Source organism: Ahaetulla prasina, chromosome 2, assembly GCF_028640845.1.
Source record: "Ahaetulla prasina isolate Xishuangbanna chromosome 2, ASM2864084v1, whole genome shotgun sequence".
Classification (NCBI taxonomy): Eukaryota; Metazoa; Chordata; class Lepidosauria; order Squamata; family Colubridae; genus Ahaetulla; species Ahaetulla prasina.
In genome coordinates, this window is record NC_080540.1 from 266,354,680 (window position 1) to 266,377,822 (window position 23,143).

A 23,143-nucleotide genomic window follows, 5' to 3' on the forward strand; every position below is an offset into this window, starting at 1 on the left:
CCCAAAAACTAGGTACAGTGACGAACACGGTGAAAGGTTTCATTAGATCATTACCAAAATGGAAAAACGGTATCAGGACAACTGGAATCCATTGATGCTGGCTGACTATTGTTGGACACTACAAGAGGCACTGGGCACTGAATACAAACAAAAATTAACGTTTATTTATGACTCTGAAATTAAATGGACAGTTTCCCCAAAGTAACCCACTCAATCTTTCATGCCCAAGACAAGACTACAACTCATAATCTTCCAGTTTTAGCGTAGTGCCTTAATCACTGCATCAAACCACCTTTCATGAATTTAATAGAATTCACTACCAAGTAATACTATTTAGGTTGAGTACATATTTCTGAGTAGTAAATAAATTATGAATACAAATCTAACCTGTGTTGTTATAGGTCTCTTTCTGTGTGTGTGTGGTGTGTGTGTGTGTGTATATGGATGGATGATGCTTATGGGTTCTGCTGGGGGTTTAGCTATAGGGTCTGTCATATTCTTTCATTTTACTAGTACAACCTTGGAGAAAACTTACATTAGGAGCTAATGCTTGAGAAAAACTGGAAGACCTAGGTAGCTTTACCCAACCTGCTATCCCCCCACCCCACCCCCGACCCAAAAGAGTACTTACTGATTTTCAACAGGAAAAAGATTAATGGTCCCATGACATCTAAGAAAAATATTATTGCAAAGAATCTGATTTATTGTAGCATATACATTTGAAGGCAATAAACTTCTTTCCTGCCATTTCTTCTTCCTGTTACAAGAGCTGTCCTAATGTGGTACAAGCCAGATACATTGAATTAGAATTCCGCCAATGACTTTGCTTTCTGAAAATAATGGGAGCTGCATTCTCAACAACTAAAGGTTAGAGGAAGGCCGATCTTCAACATTTATGATTCTTGCATACACACTTGAGTATGTCTAGACACACAGCTTATGATTTCATAACTAGTAGCATCCTCTGTTTGTCAGTTAAGGAACTCCACAATGCATCATCTGGCATACTGACTCTTCTTGCTGAATGTATCCAGATGCGGCAGTGTATCTTCTATGTTTATTTTATTTTATTTATTTTTATTTATTTATTTTGTCACAACATCATACAAAAAGATTATATAGTATATACACATATAAACATATATACCTGTACAATTAGCACAGGGGCCCCCCAAGGTTGTGTGCTCTCCCCACTTCTCTTCTCTCTGTATACCAATGACTGCATCTCCAATGATCCATTTGTTAAGCTACTGAAGTTCGCAGATGACACAACAGTGATTGGTCTCATTCGAGACAATGACGAATCTGCATATAGACGAGAGGTCGAACGAGTAGCCTTGTGGTGCAACCAAAACAATCTGGAACTGAACACACTCAAAACCGTAGAAATGGTGGTAGATTTTAGGAAAAACCCTTCCATACTTCCACCTCTCACAATACTTGACAACACAGTATCAACAGTAGAAACCTTCAAATTTCTGGGTTCTATCATATCGCAAGATCTCAAATGGACAGCTAACATCAAAAACATCATTAAAAAAGGACAACAAAGAATGTTCTTTCTGCGCCAACTCAGTAAGCTCAAACTGCCAAAGGAGCTGCTGATCCAGTTCTACAGAGGAATTATTGAGTCTGTCATTTGCACCTCTATAACTGTCTGGTTCGGTTCTGCAACCCAACAAGAAAAACACAGACTTCAGAGGATAATTAGAACTGCAGAAAAAATAATTGCTACCAACTTGCCTTCCATTGAGGACCTGTATACTGCACGAATCAAGAAGAGGGCCGTGAAAATATTTGCAGATCCCTCGCATCCTGGACATAAACTGTTTCAACTCCTACCCTCAAAACGACGCTATAGAGCACTGCACACCAGAACAACTAGACACAAGAACAGTTTTTTCCCGAAGGCCATCACTCTGCTAAACAAATAATTCCCTCAACACTGTCAGACTATTTACTGAATCTGCACTACTATTAATCGTTTCATAGTTCCCATCACCAATCTCTTTCCACTTATGACTGTATGACTATAACTTGTTGCTGGCAATCCTTATGATTTATATTGATATATTGATCATCAATTGTGTTGTAAATGTTGTACCTTGATGAACGTATCTTTTCTTTTATGTACACTGAGAGCATATGCACCAAGACAAATTCCTTGTGTGTCCAATCACACTTGGCCAATAAAATTCTATTCTATTCTATTCTATTCTATTCTATTCTATTCTATATAGGAAGAAGAAAAGAAAAACAATAGGACAGGAACGGTAGGCACGTTTGTGCGCTTATGCACGCCCCTTATGGTCCTCTTAGGAATGGGGTGAGGTCAATAGTAGAAAGTTTTTGGTTAAAGCTATTAGGATTATGGGAAGAGACCACAGAGTCAGGTAAAGTATTCCAAGCACTGATGATTCTGTTGCAGAAGTCATATTTTCTGCAATCTAGATTAAAGCGGTTTACATTAAGTTTAAATCTATTGGTTGCCCTTGTATTATTGCAATTAAAGCTGAAGTAGTCTTTGACAGGAAGGACATTACAATAGATGATTCTGTGAGTTAAACTTAGGTCTTGTCGAAGGCGACGGAGTTCCAAGTTTTCTAAGCCTAGGATTTCAAGTCTGGTGGGATAAGGTATTTTGTTGTTTTCAGAGGAATGGAGAACTCTTCTTGTAAAATATTTCTGGACACGTTCAATTGTATTGATGTCAGAGATGTGGTGAGGGTTCCAAACAGGTGAGCTGTATTCTAGAATTGGTCTAGCAAATGTTTTATATGCTCTGGTTAGTAGTGTGGTGTTTTTGGAAAAGAAGCTACGCAAAATTAGGTTTACAACTCTTAGAGCTTTTTTTGCTATGTAGTTGCAGTGGGCTTTGGCACTTAGATCATTTGACATGAAAACTCCAAGGTCTTTAACGGGATGGGGGTCGTCTGTAAGGTAATGTCCATCTAGTATGTACTTAGTTTGTCTAGTATGTTGTTTCCCATGCAGCGTTCATTTTTCTAGGATAGAGTGAAAGGGGAATCACTGCATTGCTGATGTTACTAGGCAACTCCAACAGTCATCACCAAACACCCAGTGCTTAATTACAGAAAGTTTAATGGCACCAGAACATAAAGTTTCCTGGAAATGTCTATTTAATTCTAGAAACAAAACAACTATTTAAGGTCAAGAAAAACATTTGAACTTGTATCATTACAATGGGTTATTAGTTCATAGATTCAAGAGTTTTGTTCCAAAAACAGAATCTAAGTTTAGATTTCTTTCCTTTTGAATGAATTAGCATTTGTCCTTGAGTTTAGTCATAAAAATAATTTCCTTTCAATTTCCACAAAAGTGTTATGTATGGTAGTTGGTCAAATTCAGTGTTCAAAAACGTGTAGATCCAGATTTCTCCTCAAGGACATATTCAAATTGATCATTCAGGATTGCAAGATTTGTTTCTGCAATGCATTATAAAAAGTAGAGCTTGTACAATCATACCGGGGAAATTCTGAAATCAGCTGCTAGCGCAACCCTTTCCCTCAAAAGTATCCTAGAAATGTTTTGGGACAATTCTCAGAATTCCTTGTCCTAGAACAGCTTTGTCACTATAACTCAAAGGAATCTGGAGGAGACCACATTGACAGAGAGGTTGATATAGCGATTATTTGTGGAATTTATTTATTTATTCAATTTCTATACTTACCTATCTCAAATTGAGTCTGGGTGGCAAACAGTGTCACAATAATTAAAACCATGAAAATACAAAAACAGTTACAAATAAAAAACATATGCAACTGAATATAATTTATTTATTCATTCATTCGTTTTATATCGAATAATGGTTGAAGCAGGACTCAATCCATATATGATGGAGGCATTATAAACAGGAAACCATGGGCAGAGGACAGTCTTAGCTGTGGAGTGAAAAACCATGTAATCAGTTTGAAGTTCTCATATTCTTTTATTTCAGGTAATTATGACAATTTAAAATGACTTTATTACACAAATATGCTGGCAGTACCTCTCTGTGAAAAGATGAGAACATGCAGTAGATTATACATACATAAATGACATTATAAGGTCCACATATAGTGCCCAGGTCAATTGCCCAAGCATTGGTTGAAGCAAGGCACTTAGCTCAGATCAGGTTTGTATGAAACTAATTGCACTCATTTCTACTTGGTATAGTAGGTGTTTATGGTTCATGGATTTATCAATGGTTGCTGTTTTATATTTAGTTTGGTTTAGTTTGGTATGGTATGGTATGGTATGAGATTTCATTATTGATAGCCATTTTGGGAAAACTTTGAAAATATTTCGAAGTAAGACAGCATTCTCTGCAAACTTTCCTTAACACAGCTACTAAGAAGATACAACAAAAGGTGATTTATAGCTTTTCTAGTTCCTCTTCCTCCTGAAACTGGGCAGCACTTTAGAGTGCCCTACTAGTTGGATCCAATTACCCCTGACCTGTAATCTACCAGATTAGAATTCTAGAAATGGGGTAATTATCTCTTTACTACTAATTGGAGTTTACATTTCATAACAAAACAGTAATCTCACTGATTAAATAATGCTGTTTTTATACCTCAGAGTTTTATGTTGTTAGAAGAGCACCACATTTGTATGCAGTACAATAAAAAGTCTTATTTGCAGCTAAAATTCTTTAAATTATGTCTGGTATCTGGGAAACATCTTACAATCATATGACCAAGCCAGTTCTCTTAAAAGAAAACTGGAGATCTGCTCCCTTTTCCTCTTTTTTCCCCATATTCATAGGATCATCTTTTTCCCTTGCTCCAGATAGACAATAATAATAATCAAATGGCTGATTTCCTCACTACCTGTCTACACTATTTTTTGTTCTAAGACACTTCTTTTGAGGAAAATTGTAGGAATTAGGGATTATTTTTATATTGTCTTTCTATAAAAAAACCCAATACAATTGTTTGCAGACAATATTTTATTTTCGTGGATGGTTCTTTCAAAGTAACTTCTTTCAGCATTCCAGACATTTTTAAAAACTAGCTTGCTCCATTGAGGACTACTTGCAGGTTACCATTAAAACAAAGCTAATACTTAAAACTGTTATTTTAATTGACTTATTAAAAGAAAGAAAAATATCTTACAAGCTTAGTTGTGGGGAGAAGAGAATGGAAATTCAAGGCTTACAAAATAAAAATAGACCACCACCACAAAAGTTTTATCCAACAGAAGATAAGGTTCAGTAGGCATAACCAGAATTATATGCAGAACTGAGTATTCAGCTTTCTGTAATTAAGAAAGTATTGAAATGATCTAAAATTACTTCTTATAGGAGTACTTTGCATAAATGCTTAACACTAGAATAATTTCCATAGTAGAATACTTGAACAAACAAAACACCAAGTGGTTGTGTTTATATGAATTGCCAAGGCAATTTTTCAAAGTGGGTTTCACATACTTTGTAAAAGTAATGGGAAAACCAAGCAGAAAAATACCCTTCAGACTGAAAAAATAAATTTAATTTAAGCTCATAGAATAAAAGATAGGCTCAACTCCATGGCAATCTGGCTTCTAATGGCTTTCTACATTTCTAATTTGGCCTGTGTTCCTAGTGATGTCTGTAACAAACTGTGTTGACATCAAATGGCATGGGTGTGATATCATCATTCAAATGCTTCCATTACATACATAGGCTATGAGGTCTGAGGCAAGTACAAATAGTTCTCAATTAGCTGTTGGGATTGGAAACTGTGTTGCTAACCAACATGGTTGCAAAGTGTGATGTCACATGACTATATCATCTTAATAATAGCTGTTCCAGCAATTTCAGTTCTTGTAGGGCCCAATCTGGGTTACTCACAGGAATTGGAGATTTAGTGTCTGAGTTTTTGGACTCATGCTGGAGCCCATTCTCAGGGAACTTCTCTCTCACCAGAATGAGAGAGTACAGAATGAAACATGTACATTTGCCTTCATTCATAAATTTCAGTTGTAACCATCAGGCAAATCCCACATGGTCATTTGGTGTAGCATCATGTGATTGCCACGGACAATCTCCTGCCAGCTTTGCCACTGACTGTCAAAAGCTGACAGTGAAAGTTTCAAATGGCCAGCACATGACAGTGACAAGAAGCAAATCTCATCATTGTGAACTAGTTGCTGCTAAGTGCTTAAATCAAAATCAAGTAACTACTGAGATGTTGCAATACAATTTCAAGGACTAGCCATAAATCTCCTCATTCAATGTCATTGTGACTTTGAAAAGATTGCTGAACAAATACTATTAACCAAGATGTAAATTGTATAATTTGCATGACGTGGTTAAGTATATATTGTCACGTGCCTCCCAGGGTCCCCACAGCATACATATGTGCCCATTTTCTTATTCATGAGCAAAAAATACACATAGCAGACTTTCATCAGTTCTTTTTTTTAATCCATAACAATCCTGTGAACTTAGTTAGCTGAAAGATGGTGGCTAGTCCAAAGTTGTTCAGTAGTGATATTTGATAGCTGAGAACAGAATGTGAATATTTTCAATCTTAATTCATTTCAATAATTAATCTATTAATTAATCTATTAGCATAAGCTTTTTTCAAAGTTTTATGCAGACTTTCCCCAATCTCCTAGATTTAAAACTGGCAGATTTCCCTCATTGGCTGAGAGTTCTGGGAGTTTTAATTCAATATACCCAGATATAAGACTGGGGACAAACTGGCCTATTATGGCAATATTATTTATGTATAAGAATTCTCCAATTCAAAATGTAAAACAATGCACAACAGATAGCCTTATCTCCAAAATGTCATAGAAACCCTTGCTTTTGATATTCCAAGAGTGCTGGTAGAAGTTGTGGGTCACTGCTTTTGTTCTCAAAAGCATGGTCACTAGGGACTGTTACTAAGAAGGAAATGGAGTAAAGGCCTGAAAATAACTTTGCAGCAAGAGACTTCATTTTGGACATTTAAAAGCGGTGATCAAACAGAAAGAAAACATTTGTCTAATGGATGAGACACTGTATCTATTCTTAATTTAGGAAATATATTTTTGTTAATCATAGAGATTTTTGTTAATCACTATAGAGATTTTAAGACACCTCTTCTGCCTGAAGTCATGGGTTGCAGCCTTTCATCCTTCTTCCCAGTTTTCACTGCTGCCATTTTGATGGTCTGGTAATTGTCCTTCATAATTCTGAAGATAAATTAACTTTTCTCATTCACATCAACTGGAGGCAGATTAACTTCCTGAAGTTTGTAAAGCCTTGAATGGAAAGTGTTGACTGTAAGTGATTCATGGGTACAACCTTTATTAGCAAAAGATAAAACACTAGTTGAATATTATTTTAAAGTACAAATAACTCCCTCCACTGTCACATGTAAAACAGTTTCTTTGGAAGAGATAATTGACTGCATTTTTAGCAGTTTATAGTAAAATTGTAGCCTTCTTCCAGAAAAGTCAGATATCATCAAACAGGTCTTCAGGGTCATCTGTGCTTTTCTCTTCCTCTGCCCTTTTCAAGGTCAGTTGCCTCTCCGTCGGTTTTGATGAAGCGGAATGTAGTCTAAAGTTCAAAACATGAAATAAATGAACAATTTTACTTTAAATAAAATTAAATGCAGGCACAACATTGCAAGACATTATCTTTTAATATACTTTATGGAGTCTTTATTCAGATTTTGGAGAGAAAGAATATTTTTCAAAGATGCTTGTGGTTGTGTTATGGCAAAAACAGCATTTAAATTATAGAATTGGATAGTGTCATTTATGCGCTTAGTATATTAGTTAATTCCAAATATATATAAAATAACAATTCAACCAACAAAGTAAATGGTAATATGAATGGTTTTAAACTTTCTCGTATGCAATTTATAATATTTTCAACTGTTTTGACAATACAGAGTAAATCATATTTCAAGTTCCTAGGCTTTATATTCCCAGGCTTTATATATAGTCTATATATTCTTAAGTGGTTCTTGTCCGTTTTTTTTTTTTAAAAAGGGTATCCAGGCATTAAAAAATTTGTGTAACATTCTTAGCAGGTGGCAAAACCTAGTCATTGCTAACTGATCTCAAAACAGGTAAACAAGGTCAGATCTGGTTAGACCACCAGGAAAGGATTAGGGTTAGCCATTTTTTTTAAACAACTGATGTAGTTACTTATCAGGCATTACATCAGAGCCAACATGAATTCTGAATTCAAGCATATAATATACCAGAAAAGATATCTCAGGCATTGTAAAAAAAATATTTGAAATCGTGCAAGATTTCAATGAAATCTATTTAGTTCAAGGCACTAAATACTAAAGCCCCACTTCCTAATTCCCCAGATTAAAACTAGGGGACAAGAGTAACCTAAAACATCCATTCCCCGATGGCAGCCTGACCCGTGTTCTGCAATATCTCCCTCAGTATAAAAAGGTAAAGTTTCCCGACTCTAGGGGCCATGCTCATCTCCGTTTCAAAGCCGAAGAGCCAGCGCTATCCAAAGATGTCTCTGAGGTCATGTAGCCGGCACAACTAAATACAAAAGGGGCAGGGAACGCTGTTACCTTCCCACCAAAGGTGGTCCCTATTTTTCTACTTGCATTTTTTACGTGCTTTCAAATTGCTAGGTTGGCAGAAGCTGGGACAAGTAATGGGAGCTCATCCCATTATGCAGCATCAGGAATTCGAATTGCTGAACTGGCGACCTTTCGATCAACAAGCTCAGTGTCTTAGCCACTGAGCCACCACATCCCTTTCTCCCTTAGTATATCACCACAATAATGCAGTTCCTCTCCTGTCTATACGATTCTCTTTTATTCCATTCATCATCACTGTGGATGGTGCATGATTCTAGTACCCCAATTCCTTACTAGTCAGTCACATTACATTTATTCCTGCTCGGATGTCACTACACAGCCACCAGCCTAACTATCCATAAACCAGCCATCAAATTTAACCTCTCTGAAACTCCTCACAACCCCCCAACCTCAAATCCTACTCAAGTCAAGTAAAGAGAGGGCTTCCATTGGAACTCCTACTCCTGCTGGGAAGAGTGTCTCAAAAATGGCTGAAAACTGCAAAACTTCTAAGTTCAAACTGAAGTGTTTTCACAACTTCACTTTCTCCTTCCATATTGGGCTAATGTTAAATTTACTGCTGATTTAAAATTAATGGGGGCAAAATGAAACCATGCATGAATACACCTGTCTTCCAATATCAATGTAATTCCAAATATGGAAACATGTATGACTATGAATTATGTGATATAGTGCCTGTCCTAATACTGAAAGGAATGAGGCTATGTGACAGAACAAAGTAAGTTAAATACTACAAGTTTCTCCATTCTTAACTAAGGGTTAAACCAGGGCCCTCTTAAACCAGAGAGTTGCTATAAACTGACATCTCAGCCTGAAACAGAAGTTATGTGACAGTTTCAGTTACAATAATAATTTTGCCTTTATTAATATTCATTTAAACTAATAGGTTAAACTTGCCAAGATTTTACATAAGATCTACGTATGTGTACAATGCTTGGTTTTCCCCCAACTTGACATATCCATCAATGACTGACACTTTTACTGTTTTTTTTTGTTGTTGAATTCCCAGTATGGTATTTGAAAGGATACATATTGTAGCATGGTTCAAGTATTATGAAAAGTTTCCATAGATATTCAAAGAAATATCCTAGAAACCTTTTGGTTTCTCAGTTTTAGTGCTTTATTAGTTAATGATGCACTGCATAAAAATAATGGAAATTGACAAGTGTTCTACTAATAAATGCTCTGTGTTATAAAATGAGTATTTGCATTCTACGTTGAGTTTTCAGATGCTATGGAGTTTTGCTTCCCATCACTATGCAAAGCAACAATCTATATGCTTATTCATGGAGTGATACAAATTCTCACCAACAGTCCAAATGATTGAAGTATTCTCCATATTCTTGGATTTGATCATTATTCCCAACATATCTGGAGGGCAGTAAACTGGGGGCGGGTGAGGGGGAAACTGGACTAAAACATTATTTGCATATTAGGTAGAACTCCGGGAATGAAAAAGCCAAATCAATTTTGCACAGCAACCTGCTCCAACTGAAATTTTCAATCATTTTCATTCAGTTATTATACCTATTTTAATATATATTCATGCATCTGACAAAGGTATTTAGAACCACAGTTGACTGGAGTTACTACATTTGGTCCTAAATTCGGCTGCTGTTTTGTAGAAAAACCTCAGAAAGACAAGTCTGGGATAAATTATCTCCACCTCATTCCACTCAAGTTGGTCTCTATGCTGCTAGTAAGATATTGATGTTCATCTAATATGAAGCTCTTTCTGATTTTACTCATCTCAGGTTCAGTAGTGACCCTAAGACACTCAGATTATCTAAACTAAGATTGCTTGGAAGCAACAAGTGAGGAGTCTATTTGGAAACTTGGGGTAAGTGATATATGCATTTTCTAATTAATGAAAAAGAACACATCCTCTGTTATATTCTCAATTATCTTCTCTTCTAGTATTAGCCATTTCTAACAACCAATAAAAATAAAGAGACAATTATACAAGATGATTAATTCCTTCTTCTCTCTTGTTGCCATTTGATCTCAATGTGGCTTCCACAGAGGAAAGATTTCAAAGCAAGATTTATATTTTTGTTATGTACTGATTCCAGAAAGGCAAGGCAAACTAATGAAATCTCACACCATAAAGCTTGGCTGGGAGGAAAAAATGGAGAGTTCTATATCAAATATTTCTAGGAGGGAACCATCCCTGGTATTAGGAATAGCTCATATTTTGGGGAGGGTGGTGGCAGCAGAGTGGGAAAAATCTATCAACACTGTAAAGTATAATGCATTAATTGAAATTTCATCTAAAAATAACCAACCAACCAACCAAAACCTGATGTTTCTCTCTACCCAAAAAGATGGATGTGAGGCTTGGCTATCTGCTTCATGTGTCCAGGGTAGAATATCAGGTGTTTAAAAAGATACCTGGTGATGCTTAAAACAAAAAGCCAGAGGAGAAGAGTTGCTTATTCATACTCTGTCTAAAAATTAGAGTAACTAAAGTACCATAGGTATCAACATCTGGCAGAAATGTTTGGTTAAAAAAAAGAAGCACCTGCTTTACTCACAGCACCATTATGCAGAAGGTGTCTGGAATTTCTAGATACTTTCTCTAGGTGCCAATTTAGCAAAGCATAAATACAAATTCCAGACTGAAATTTAATAATTTTCTAGAGTCTGTGATTAAAATAATATTGGGATTAGATGTAGAAACTCTCATACATTTATGATGTTTAGATATGACTATTAAATAAACTAATCACTATCCAAATCAAACTTTTACTAATATGGTATCTGCTTTTTATGTTTGCTGAACATAAGTGGTTAATCACACAAGTATATTATTTTAATTACTCAGTGCCAATTAATTCAGCATTTACTTTATATAGCAACTGTTAATTTTCTTGGGAAAAATCTGTTTCATTTTAATTATCTTTTTTTGTTGGTGCTTATCTACCAGTGCAATAGGGATTATTGACAAATAGACTTTTCTTTCCCTCATGTATGTATTGCAAAGCTCCTTTTGAATGAAGGGGATTCTCTGGAGTAGGGTGAGTAAAGATACAGGAGAGAGAAAAGTGGAAGTTTAAACATGCAGGCAACTATATTAAATTTAATCCATTATTATTTATGGTTCATTGCACAGTCAGCCAGATGTTCAAGCTAGATTTGGCATTTTTGTCCATCTAATGAGTATTATTATTTATTATCATCAAGCTTTTGACTCATTGTTAACTCCTGGTGACTGCAGTTTTCTTGGCAAGATTTTTGGAAGTAGTTTGCGCAAAAGTGATTGCCTCCTTCCTAGGGTGAAAAGCGACTGGGTGAAGGTCACTCAAATAGCTTTATGTCTAAGGCAGGACTAAAACTCTTGGTTACCCAGGTTCTAGTCTAGTGCCTTAACCATTACAACAAACTGGCTCTCTAAATTTAAACTATCATTTAAAATTATAGAAAAAATGTGCAAGGTCAGAATTAAAGACTTTAATTAAAATTTAATTAAATCTTTGTACCTTTGCACAAGAGAAAAAAGTGTTATGTATTAATATACATGTACCTTACGCACGGTCACTCACGTCCTCGTTACTTCCCGCCTGGACTATTGCAATGCTCTCTACATGGGGCTCCCCTTGAAGAGCACCAGGAGGCTCCAGCTAGTCCAGAATACGGCTGCGCGGGTGATAGAGGGAGCACCGCGTTGCTTCCATATAACACCTATCCTGCACAGCCTGCACTGGCTGCCGGTAGCCTTCCGGGTGCAATTCAAGGTGTTGATCAGCACCTTTAAAGCGCTCCATGGCTTAGGACTGGGGTATCTACAAGACCGCCTTCTGCCACTGATAGCCTCCCAACGACCTGTGTGCTCCAACAGAGTGGGCCTCCTCAGGGTGCCGTCGACCAAACAATGTCGGTTGGTGGCCTCCAGGGGGAGGGCCTTCTCTGTGGCAGCACCGGCCCTATGGAATGAGCTGCCTCCGGGGTTACGCCAACTCCCCGACCTCCGGGCCTTCAAACGTGAACTGAAGACTCTACTATTTCATCATGCAGGACTAGCCTAAGTATAATTTTAACTGTAATTTTAATCGGGTTTTATGTCGGTCTGACCGTTTTAGTTGATCTGACCATTAAATATTTGGTTTTAATTCATTTTTAAAATTGTTATTTATATCTGTAGTTTTAACATGGCTGTAAACCGTCCTGAGTCCTTCGGGAGAAGGGCGGTATAGAAATTAAATTCTAAATAAATAAATAAATAAATATCATTCTAAATGTAATTTTAAAAATGAGGTTATGAAATGTGTATTTTCACACATCATTTTCTAAAGGTAATAATAATGAATTGAGAGTCAGTTTGGTGTAGTGGTTAAGATACTAGGCATTTTAAATGGTAGTTTAAATTTAAACACTAAACTTCAGCAACACTAAAACTATTGTTGCTCTATTATTTCTCAGCTGAGGCTGTTTGTTCTGTAGAGTCAGATAAAAAAACTGACCCAGGAAAGGAATGCATTATTGCCTTTTCATGCTTCCTTCCGATTAGTTAAATGTATTTTGCAGCCTGCTGTTTGGTTTAGATGAAAGAATGGGTCTTGCTGAGAAATAAAAGAATGTAAGAATTGGAAGATCATAACTGAAATTTGGTTGGCAGTCTTTTTATTGTACAAAAAATAAATGTGGATTTTAAAAAATCATTATGTATGTGGCATATTGAGAATATGAAAAAAATACAAGCTCAGATTATTATTGACTTCAGCAAATGAAACATTTTAAAGAACAGAAACATCAGAGATGAAGAGTTAATATATTAAGACTTAATACAGAAGGATGGAGGAATTAAGATGAAGTCAAGAGAACAATTGACTACAAAAGGACATAGTTTTCAATGGTTTTCATACAAACAGCTAAAACATATACGAACAGTATAACATAGAGATGGACACTTGAGAGATAATGTGAGTAATAAATAAATAAATAAATAAATAAAATTAAATTTACAGTGTCATAATTTAAGAGAGAAAAAAATATAAAATGATGTATATAAAAATACAAAATGATTATTGGTACATGACACTAGAGAAATTATTAAAACTGTACTAAGGTATTTTAAACCAGTGCTGGAAATGTGAAAACCATGAAGGGACATTTTATCATGCATGATAGATTTGTAAGAAAGCTAAGAAATTTTGGATATATAGTCACGCAATGATGCGAAGAATTTTAAAGATTAATATAAAAAAACAGAATTCTTGTTATTAGTACTTATGGACAATTAATTAGAAAATTTGGTAAATTGATTTTGCATATGATAATGCAGCAAAATTATTGTATGCATAAAAATGGAATAATAATGAAATTTCTGCAGTGGAAATTTTGATTTCTCATTTTCTTTCCTTTTTCCCTTTCAATTTATCTTTTACACTATGAAAAGTTTTTAAATAAAAACTTTTATTTTTAAATGAATGAATGAATGAATGAATGAATGAATGTCCCTCCCCAGTGGTTGCTGAGGCCAATTCATAAAAATTGCACAAACATGTACAAGACTTCCATATTAGTGTTTGAAAAAAAAAGTGTTATGAAAGAATACTAGATGGATTCTTGATTTCATCATGCATAAGCAAATTTTATACTAGAACCTCCCTAGCATAGGCTCTGCTTAGCTTTATTGGAAAGTTAAGAGGTCGCGCCATATCAAATGCTTCTATGATAACAGTTCTTAATCATTTAAGAATAAGACATGACTTCATGAAATACAAAAAAGCAGACTTTGTACTTAGTCCTTAAATGGTCATTTTCCTTTCCTCTGAAATGTGAAAAGGAAAAACCTGCTCTGGCTGCATTTCTCCCCTTCTAAAGTGTTCACCATTTTCCATTAGCTTCAGAAATAGTTGTTCCAGGTAAATGTTTAATGAGCATTAAACTAACATCTGCCAATAATTTATACACAAAGATTAACGAAGCTCCTTAAAATGTCAGGTGGGTTGTTTTTTTCCCATCTGTGGGAAAGAGTAATTCACTTTGGAAAGAGTGGCTATCAAATTCTGTAGTGGGTTAGTCTTGCAGACAGGAATGCTACCATCAATTCTTAATAAATTTGCAAGGAGTAAATTATTTAACTTGGAAGCTAATTTCCTGTCTGCAAACAGAGGCAGATCTCACAGAAGAATGCTTTGTGAAACACAGGTCGATTAATAATTTGCCCTTGCTGAATTTTATCATCTTGAAATAACTCAATCATGTTCTTCTGTGACCTTCTCAAGACTTCCTTGGTATAAAATTACATCTTGGAAAAATAATGATATTCTAACTCCAGATTTGTTGATACTTGAATGTTTTACTGAAGTTCCTACAACCAACTCAACAGAACTTACATGAATATAGTGGAACTACAGACATACAGAAAACAGATAACACTACCAATGGAAGAGAATATTTGTAGCTCAGGGTTGAACTGTGGGGTCCTTGGTGCTCTCTGAGCTTCGTTGTTTTCTTGCACGTGTTTCATTACTAAATTAGGTAACATCATCAGTGCATGATGACATTTGAAGGGGGGGGGGGGAAACCCTACACACTGCAAATACAACCAACCAAACATGCTGCAGGCATGAAAGGACATCATCTGCCTTGATTCTTCTATCCCACTTCTGCATCAAATATCACAATGCGTTTTTATACTTTCAGTTTCTGCTGTATATGAGCTGCCCTGAAAATTGCACCTAAAATCTATAGCTATTAGGTACTGTATATTAACAGCTTAATTCCTCTCATACTCCAAAATGTATAAAGTGGCTTTATTTGCACATTGTCATCACGGATTTGTCTAAATTCTGCATACTGCAAAATAGGGAAAAATGGTGGGCCAGGGGAGGTATTTCTCAACCTACAACCACATTTGGGAACAGAATTTCTGCTGCTAAGCAAGACAATTGTTAAGAGAGTCATATTCAATTTTACAACCATTTTTTTGTATCATGGTTATGTGAATCACTGCAGTTAAGTGAATCATGAGGTTATTAAGTGACTCTTGCTTCCCCCATTGACTTTGTTTAAAGCTGGCTTGGAAGGTCAAGAGTGATGAACACATGACCCTGGGATGCTGCCATCATAAAAACATGTCAGTTGCCAAGGGCCCAAATTTTGATCATATTACTATGAGGACATTGTGACAGTCGTAAATGTGAAACTGATTGTACATGACATTTTTCAAGCTGCAATTAAACAAGTTTTAAGTCTAGGACTATCTGTGCCATCAAATTTATAGTTGATACAATAGGAATAAACTTGATACAGAAGTAAGTTATGACTGCAGTACAAAGTATATTGATGAGGAAGGCTGTTTCCAGTTTCCTTTCTTTTTTCAAAGTTTAATTGATTCATTTAATTATTGTTTTATGAAATGAATTCCTCTACTGCCCTACCAATTAGGAAAAAAGGAAGAATAGGTGGATAATATTTGCCAAGCATAAACGTTTCACTTAAACTGAAGATGTGTGGTTTCTCTTCTGAAAAATAAATAACAATAATATGCTGTAATTTGCTAACACAGGAATAACTCTCAGCTGCAATCTTTCCTTAAGTAAAAGCACATTGTTATTTATGCTGTAAAACCTGTTTTCATTATGCATGCTGAATAATCCCAGGGGCAAAAACAACCTTCATTTTATACTTTGGAATAACCATTTATGTGGGTCCAGGGAGGACTTAATTAGTAGGAAATTGATGAAATGAAGAGAACTTATTTGTTCAGGATTTTAAAATAGCTGTACTACATTTTTGTGTTATGAAATTAATGGCAGTTGGATAAATTGTGGAGACTTTTTTTTTTACATAGAGATTCTTTTACTTGCAAGGGTCTGTTAATGTAGTTTTTCAATAAAGTAGAGTTAGCTCATCTAGTGGTGTCTCATGTCTGGTTTATCAAGGAAGGCTGGTATCAATTTGCAAATCTGAAAGTTCAATTCTTCCACCTTCTCTTAAACAGTGCAAGAAACTAGGGAAGGTCCCTTCTGAGTTGTTTTCTCCACCCGTTATGCAGCTGTAGGTTATGTCCTCTCTTATCTCATCATTCTCATTTCTTTGCACCATCTATCAAGGTCTTTCTCATATACCATGACATATACAGGTATTTCTTAATGACAACTTTCTGTAATAGATAGGAATGCTAGCTTTCCCAGATCATTATGGTCATATGAAAGGACTCTCAGTCTTTATAATTATGCCATTAAATCCACAGAAACAAGGCATATTTTAAGTTAATAGAACTGAGTGGTATATAAAAACAATTCTGCAGATTTCAATATAGTTTGTGTGACACATTAAAATATTAACATATGACAGATATCAACCTTAATGATTGAATCCAACTATATCACCAGGTAGTGACATATTGATGAATTAATAATTATAAAGATTACACGTACACACACACTTACAGATACAGATTTCTTTATCTTGTCTTTATTATTTTTACAAATAACTGAGGCAGCAAATATCCATCGCAGCTTCCTCCTCCTCTTTTCCCACAACAATCAGCCTGTGAGGAAGGTTGGGCTGAGAGAGAATGTTTGGCTGTGAATGGATCCCCCAACTGGCATTCATTGCTAAGGCAGGACTAGGTAGGCAAACTCTTATATATAAGATTTTTTGCCCACCTTGATTTGTGCTGTAAGGCATCTACAAATATAGTTGAATCAAATTCCTGATTTCGGGATTGCTAGACTTTTGGTAAACATCATCCTGGAAAAGCTACTTTCATAGTATTTCGGAGAAAATAATGTGTGTTCACTTCTATTCAAAGCGGACTTTACCACTGCAATAACATGAAACCTGGAAAGATCTAGATACATCACTCAAATTTCTTTTGTTGCTGCTATTTCTAATAAAATGTTATTTTATTAAAATTAACATTATATAATATTCATTTTGAATGATCACAACTGTAGCTTTTATGAATAGCTTTTATGAAGCTATTCATTTTTATAATTTTATTATTTGGAAAAATTATTTTCAAGGTCATTATATAATGATTATATAATTTTAATTTTACAGGTATGTTCATATCTTACTATTCAATCAACCAATTTATCACATTAAAGAAAGAGCAGAAATATTCAGAGATGTAAATAATGTATTAGAACTTGTTTTTTACTTCTGTCCAATGGAGCAAAGGAGAGATGTGTACAAAATATAATGAGTTAGTCCATTATTTGAAGCACAGGCGAACTTTCATAAAACTACCATCAATAGTATTGGCTGATGAAATTGGCTCTTCTCCTCTAAATAGCTAATGGTAGCCAAAAGAGTGACAAACAGAGTAATGTTTTGGGTAGACAAGAGAATTAATGAACTCAATTGAGAAGAGGTTGCCAGCAGACAGCAAAGGCTAAATGTAGTCTTCTCTAGATAGACGGCTAAAGACAGCTGTATTCTTAAATCTTTAATGCCAACATTAGTTAGGATTTATAGCAAGGCAACTCTTCTGACAGAAGGATATGCATGTCCCACATTTACATTACTTTCATTCCATAGGTATAAAAACAAGCACATTTATTTATTTATTTATTTATTTATTTATTTATTTATTTATTTATTTATTTATTTATTTATTTATTTATTTATTTATTGTACTGTATACTACTGAATCTGTTCACATTCTCAGTAACTTATAATACCACTATGCAACAGTTAGTAGGATCCAAAAAAATAAAAGGAAATATAACAGGCACAGGAGTAATGCAATCAAAAGTAATAGATAAAACAACGAAAGGAACAAAAAAAAATTGTTCAGCAGAAATAAAACAGTCTAATATGCAGTTTTACTAAAACAGAAATAATCAACAAAACTCTTTACCAATGTAATTAAATGACAAACATGAATCCTTTCGGTTAATTTGATGCAAACTGAGCAAATCAATACAAAAGTCAGTAGGAAAAACAATTGAATTGTATATTGTCATGTGATAGCATATGTAATCTTTTAAAAAATTAAATAAAAAAGAAGAGAGGAAGCCAATGAATATAAAAACTACAATAATGTTTCATTGTATCATATTACTTATTTGATTGGTGTGAAACAGTACACTAGTAGACTTATTTAAAAATAAAAAAACTGAGTAAAGAAATAGGTAGTTCAGGGAAAGAAAATCCGAATTCCATTGTAAACCAGGAGTACTTTGTGTTATAACTGCAAGGTCACTGAGAAAGGAGTTTAACAAGCATCATAGTAGAGTGAAAAGCAAGACAGAAATGTTTATTTTAAAGAATAGAATAGAACAGAACAGAACAGAACAGAACAGAACAGAACATTGCATCCAGTTTTGGTCGCCACGATGTAAAAAAGATGTTGAGACTCTAGAAAGAGTGCAGAGAAGAGCAACAAAGATGATTAGGGGACTGGAGGCTAAAACATATGAAGAACGGTTGCAGGAACTGGGTATGTCTAGTTTAATAAAAAGAAGGACTAGGGGAGACATGATAGCTGTGTTCCAATATCTCAGGGGTTGCCACAAAGAAGAGGGAGTCGGGCTGTTCTCCAAAGCACCTGAGGGTAGAACAAGAAGCAATGGGTGGAAACTGATCAAAGAAAGAAGCAACTTAGAACTAAGGAGAAATTTCCTGGCAGTTAGAATAATTAATAAGTGGAACGACTTGCCTTCAGAAGTTGTAAATGCTTCAACACTGGAAATTTTTAAGAAAATGTTGGATAACCATCTGACTGAGATGGTGTAGGGTTTCCTGCCTGGGCAGGGGGTTGGACTAGAAGGCCTCCAAGGTCCCTTCCAACTCTGTTGTTATGTTGTTATGTTATGTTATGTTATGTTATGTTATGTTATGTTATGTTATGTTATGTTATGTTATGTTATGTTATGTTATGTTATGTTATGTTATGTTATGTTATGTTATGTTATGAATAGAATAGAATTTTTTATTGGCCAAGTGTGATTGGACACATAAGGAATTTGTCTTGGTGCATATGCTCTCATTGTACATAAAAAAAAAGATACGTTCATCAAGGTACAACATTTACAACACAAATGATGGTCAATATATCAATATAAATCATAAGGATTGCCAGCAACAAAGTTACAGTCATACAGTCATAAGTGGAAAGAGATTGGTGATGGGAAAGATGAGAAGATTAATAGTAGTGCAGATTTAGTAAACAGTTTGACAGTGTTGAGGGAATTATTTGTTTAGCAGACTGATGGCTTCGGGAAAAAACTGTTCTTGTGTCTAGTTGTTCTGGAGTGCAGTGCTCTATAGTGTCGTTTTGAGAGTAGGAGTTGAAACAGTTTATGTCCTGGATGTGAGGGATCTGTAAATATTTTCACGGCCCTCTTCTTGATTCGTGCAGTATATAGGTCCTTAATGGAAGGCAGGTTGGTAGCAATTATTTTTTCTGCAGTTCTAATTATCCTCTGAAGTCTGTGTTTTTCTTGTTGGATTGCAAAACCGAACCAGACAGTTATAGAGGTGCAAATGACAGACTCAATAATTCCTCTGTAGAACTGAATCAGCAGCTCCTTGGGCAGTTTGAGCTTACTGAGTTGGCGCAGAAAGAACATTCTTTGTTGTCCTTTTTTGATGATGTTTTTGATGTTAGCTGTCCATTTTAGATCTTGCGATATGATACAACCTAGAAATTTAAAAGTTTCTACTGTTGATACTGTGTTGTCTAGTATTGTGAGAGGTGGCAGTATGGAAGGGTTTCTCCTAAAGTCTACCACCATTTTTACGGTTTTGAGTGTGTTCAATTCCAGATTGTTTTGGTTCGACCTCTCGTCTATATGCGAATTCGTCATTGTCTCGAATGAGACCAATCACTGTTGTGTCATCTGTGAACTTCAGTAGCTTAACATATGGATCGTTGGAGATGCAGTCATTAGTATACAGAGAGAAGAGAAATGGGGAGAGCACACAGTCTTGGGGACCCCTCTGCTAATTGTACAGGTATTAGATGTGATCTTGCTTAGCTTCACCTGCTGCTTCCTGTTTGTTAGGAAGCTTGTGATCCACTTACAAGTCTGTTCCGGTACCTGTAGCTGGTTTAGCTTAGTTAGAAGAGTGTCTGGAATGATGGTATTGAATGCTGAACTAAAGTCTGCAAAGAGGACCCTTGCATAGGTCTTTGGAGACTCAAGATGTTGTAGGATGTAGTGCAGAGCCATATTAACAGCATCATCTGTTGATCTATTTGCTCGGTATGCAAGGATGGTGGTTGTCCCTAATTTATGAGCATTTGATGTTTATTTTTGTGTCTGTATAGATAGCATATACAGATATATATAGAGGAAGGGAGACAGTGAGAGAGCACAACATATTTAAGTCCTTGAGTAGAAAGTTGGGATGGCAGAGCAACAAGGCTATTTTATTATTGTACCCAGTGTGGGTCTGGGTGTAGTCTGATATTAACTATATTCCATCAAGTTCTTTTGACTTCTCTATGACAATCTGTCCTTAATCTGGTCTTTCAAGTCTTACAATAGGGACATCTCTATTTGCCTTCCTTCTTCCAACAGTGCATTCATTGCCACTCTAAGCCTCTGTCGCTCAGGCTGCTAATGCAGTCTGTTATTAACAGCAGCTGCCTGCAATTACTGCAGGTTCTAGTCCCACCAGGCCCAAGGTTGACTCAGCCTTCCATCCTTTATAAGGTAGGTAAAATGAGGACCCAGATTGTTGGGGGCAATAAGTTGACTTTGTATATAAATATACAAATAGAATGAAGACTATTGCTAACATAGTGTAAGCCGCCCTGAGTCTTCGGAGAAGGGCGGGATATAAATGTAAATAAAAAAAAAGTGGTTGGTCATCCTTTGATTTTGTTTTCCTTTTTTCTACCTTTCCCAGCATTACAGCCTTTTGCAGAAAGCTGGGACTACACATAATGTGTCCAAAGTAGAAGTGTGAGTCCTTAGTGTGAATATTTCGCAAGCAGCTGACAAAATATCTTGATCTGAACTGGTTTACCTTAAACTGGCTTAGGATTTAAGTTGGTATCAGTGCAGCACAGGACAGGCCACAATTTGAGGGTGGATATTGTGCAGGCAAAAGAGTATAAACCATCCTAACAGATTGGTTTTAGTTTATTTTCAAAGGAAAGGCACTTTCAAAGGAAGGGCTAACATGGGGAGAAATATTCTTACTATAATTGATCCCATTTTACCTCTCTTTAGCTTACATAAACACAAATAAAAATATGTGTGCAAACTTGTCATACTGTTCATCTGAATTATCCAATTTCTCTGCAGTTTCCACTATCACCACCACCACTACCGTCAAAAAAAGTTTTGCTTTGGTCTAAAACTGAAGATAAAAATTCATCAAAGCCAATAAAAAACATATTAAGAGAGTGTTTCAATATGCCTTTGAACACAGAAGTGGCAGCAGGTGTCTCTAATAACATATGATGTAAAGATCCATTTGAATATCAAAGGATATATTCAAGTACTTTCAAAATTGCTACCATTTGGTTGACATAAGGGGACACAGCATAGAAATGTAATGAGCCCCTACATCCTTGCTTTCCTTCCTTCTCTGCAAGTAAAAACACTCACAAATTATCTTAAATGAGCAGGCTACTATGAGGCAGGAGTGAAAAATGTCCCATTAATAAAACTCTATAGAACACTTACTTCATTGTTTCCACATTGAAAACAATCTGTTTTAAAATGACATCAGCATACGTCAGTAAATAACTGCATTTATAAACCTTTTTAGCTTAGATATAAGGCAAGAAAGCATAAGGCAGGGAAATCTGTAAAATTGCCAGTTGCTTAGAAGGAACAAGTCTTTAAAACCCAAGGTCTCTTCTGTTCTAGTCTTAATAGAAATACAAGAAAGAAATATCCACAATAGCCATTTCTACACTGCCTGTAGAAAAAAAGAGGAATAAAATTTTTATCCTGCATCATAATGACAATGATGATGATATGATTGTATTTAAATAGAAACGCAATACTGCTCATGGGAGTATATGCTGAAACCAGATAAACTATGTGTAGATAATCCAACTAGGATTTTCTTCAAACATAAAACTGTCCTTTGTGGAATAGGACTTTTGATACCTGAGATAAACCTGGACCAACAGACTTATCTATCTTTCATATTTCTATACTATCACAGTTACTCATCAGTAGAGGTTTCACAAATCAATAAAAATGGCAAAAACCGTAATCAACATAAAGCTCATGAAACTTCTATAAAATTAAAAGTAGTGCACTTGCCAATCATATAATGGCATGCCCTACAAGGTAGATCATACCAAGAAAGAAATGCCTAAAATTACTTTTATTAAGATTGCCTATTGTTATCAAATCATGAATATACGTCTCCTTTGATTTTTGTGTGAATTTGGGTTATCTTTGTCTTAGATGCTTTTGCAATGTTTATCTGTTCATTGCCTTGGTAACAGGTCTTCCCTTTCTCTGTCAAATGCATTTTCTTTACTCTTTATAGATGGGAAGTAAAGAGTCTGCGTTAGTCACCAAATGCCTCTCAGAAAAGCCATTCCAACCACTTTGGGAAATAGCCAGATCTGGGGGACAGCATATTCCTAAGAGTGAGGGAAGCTTCTGGGACTCCACTTGCTTAACTTTCCCAGCTGAGGAAAATCAGAATAT

General features: G+C 35.5%; 1 protein-coding gene across 5 annotated transcripts in view; it reads right to left on the bottom strand.

The window, feature by feature from the left end:
* Positions 1-3,944: 3,944 nt before the first annotated feature.
* Positions 3,945-23,143, bottom strand: part of XRCC4 (X-ray repair cross complementing 4) — a 109,476-nt gene continuing 90,277 nt past the window's right edge. For all 5 annotated transcript variants that reach the window (XM_058169931.1, XM_058169930.1, XM_058169932.1 and 2 more), the window contains one exon: positions 3,945-7,534. In XM_058169931.1, coding sequence (XP_058025914.1) covers positions 7,429-7,534 — 106 coding nt within the window. In that variant the 3' untranslated portion in view covers positions 3,945-7,428. The remainder of the gene's footprint in view (positions 7,535-23,143) is intronic.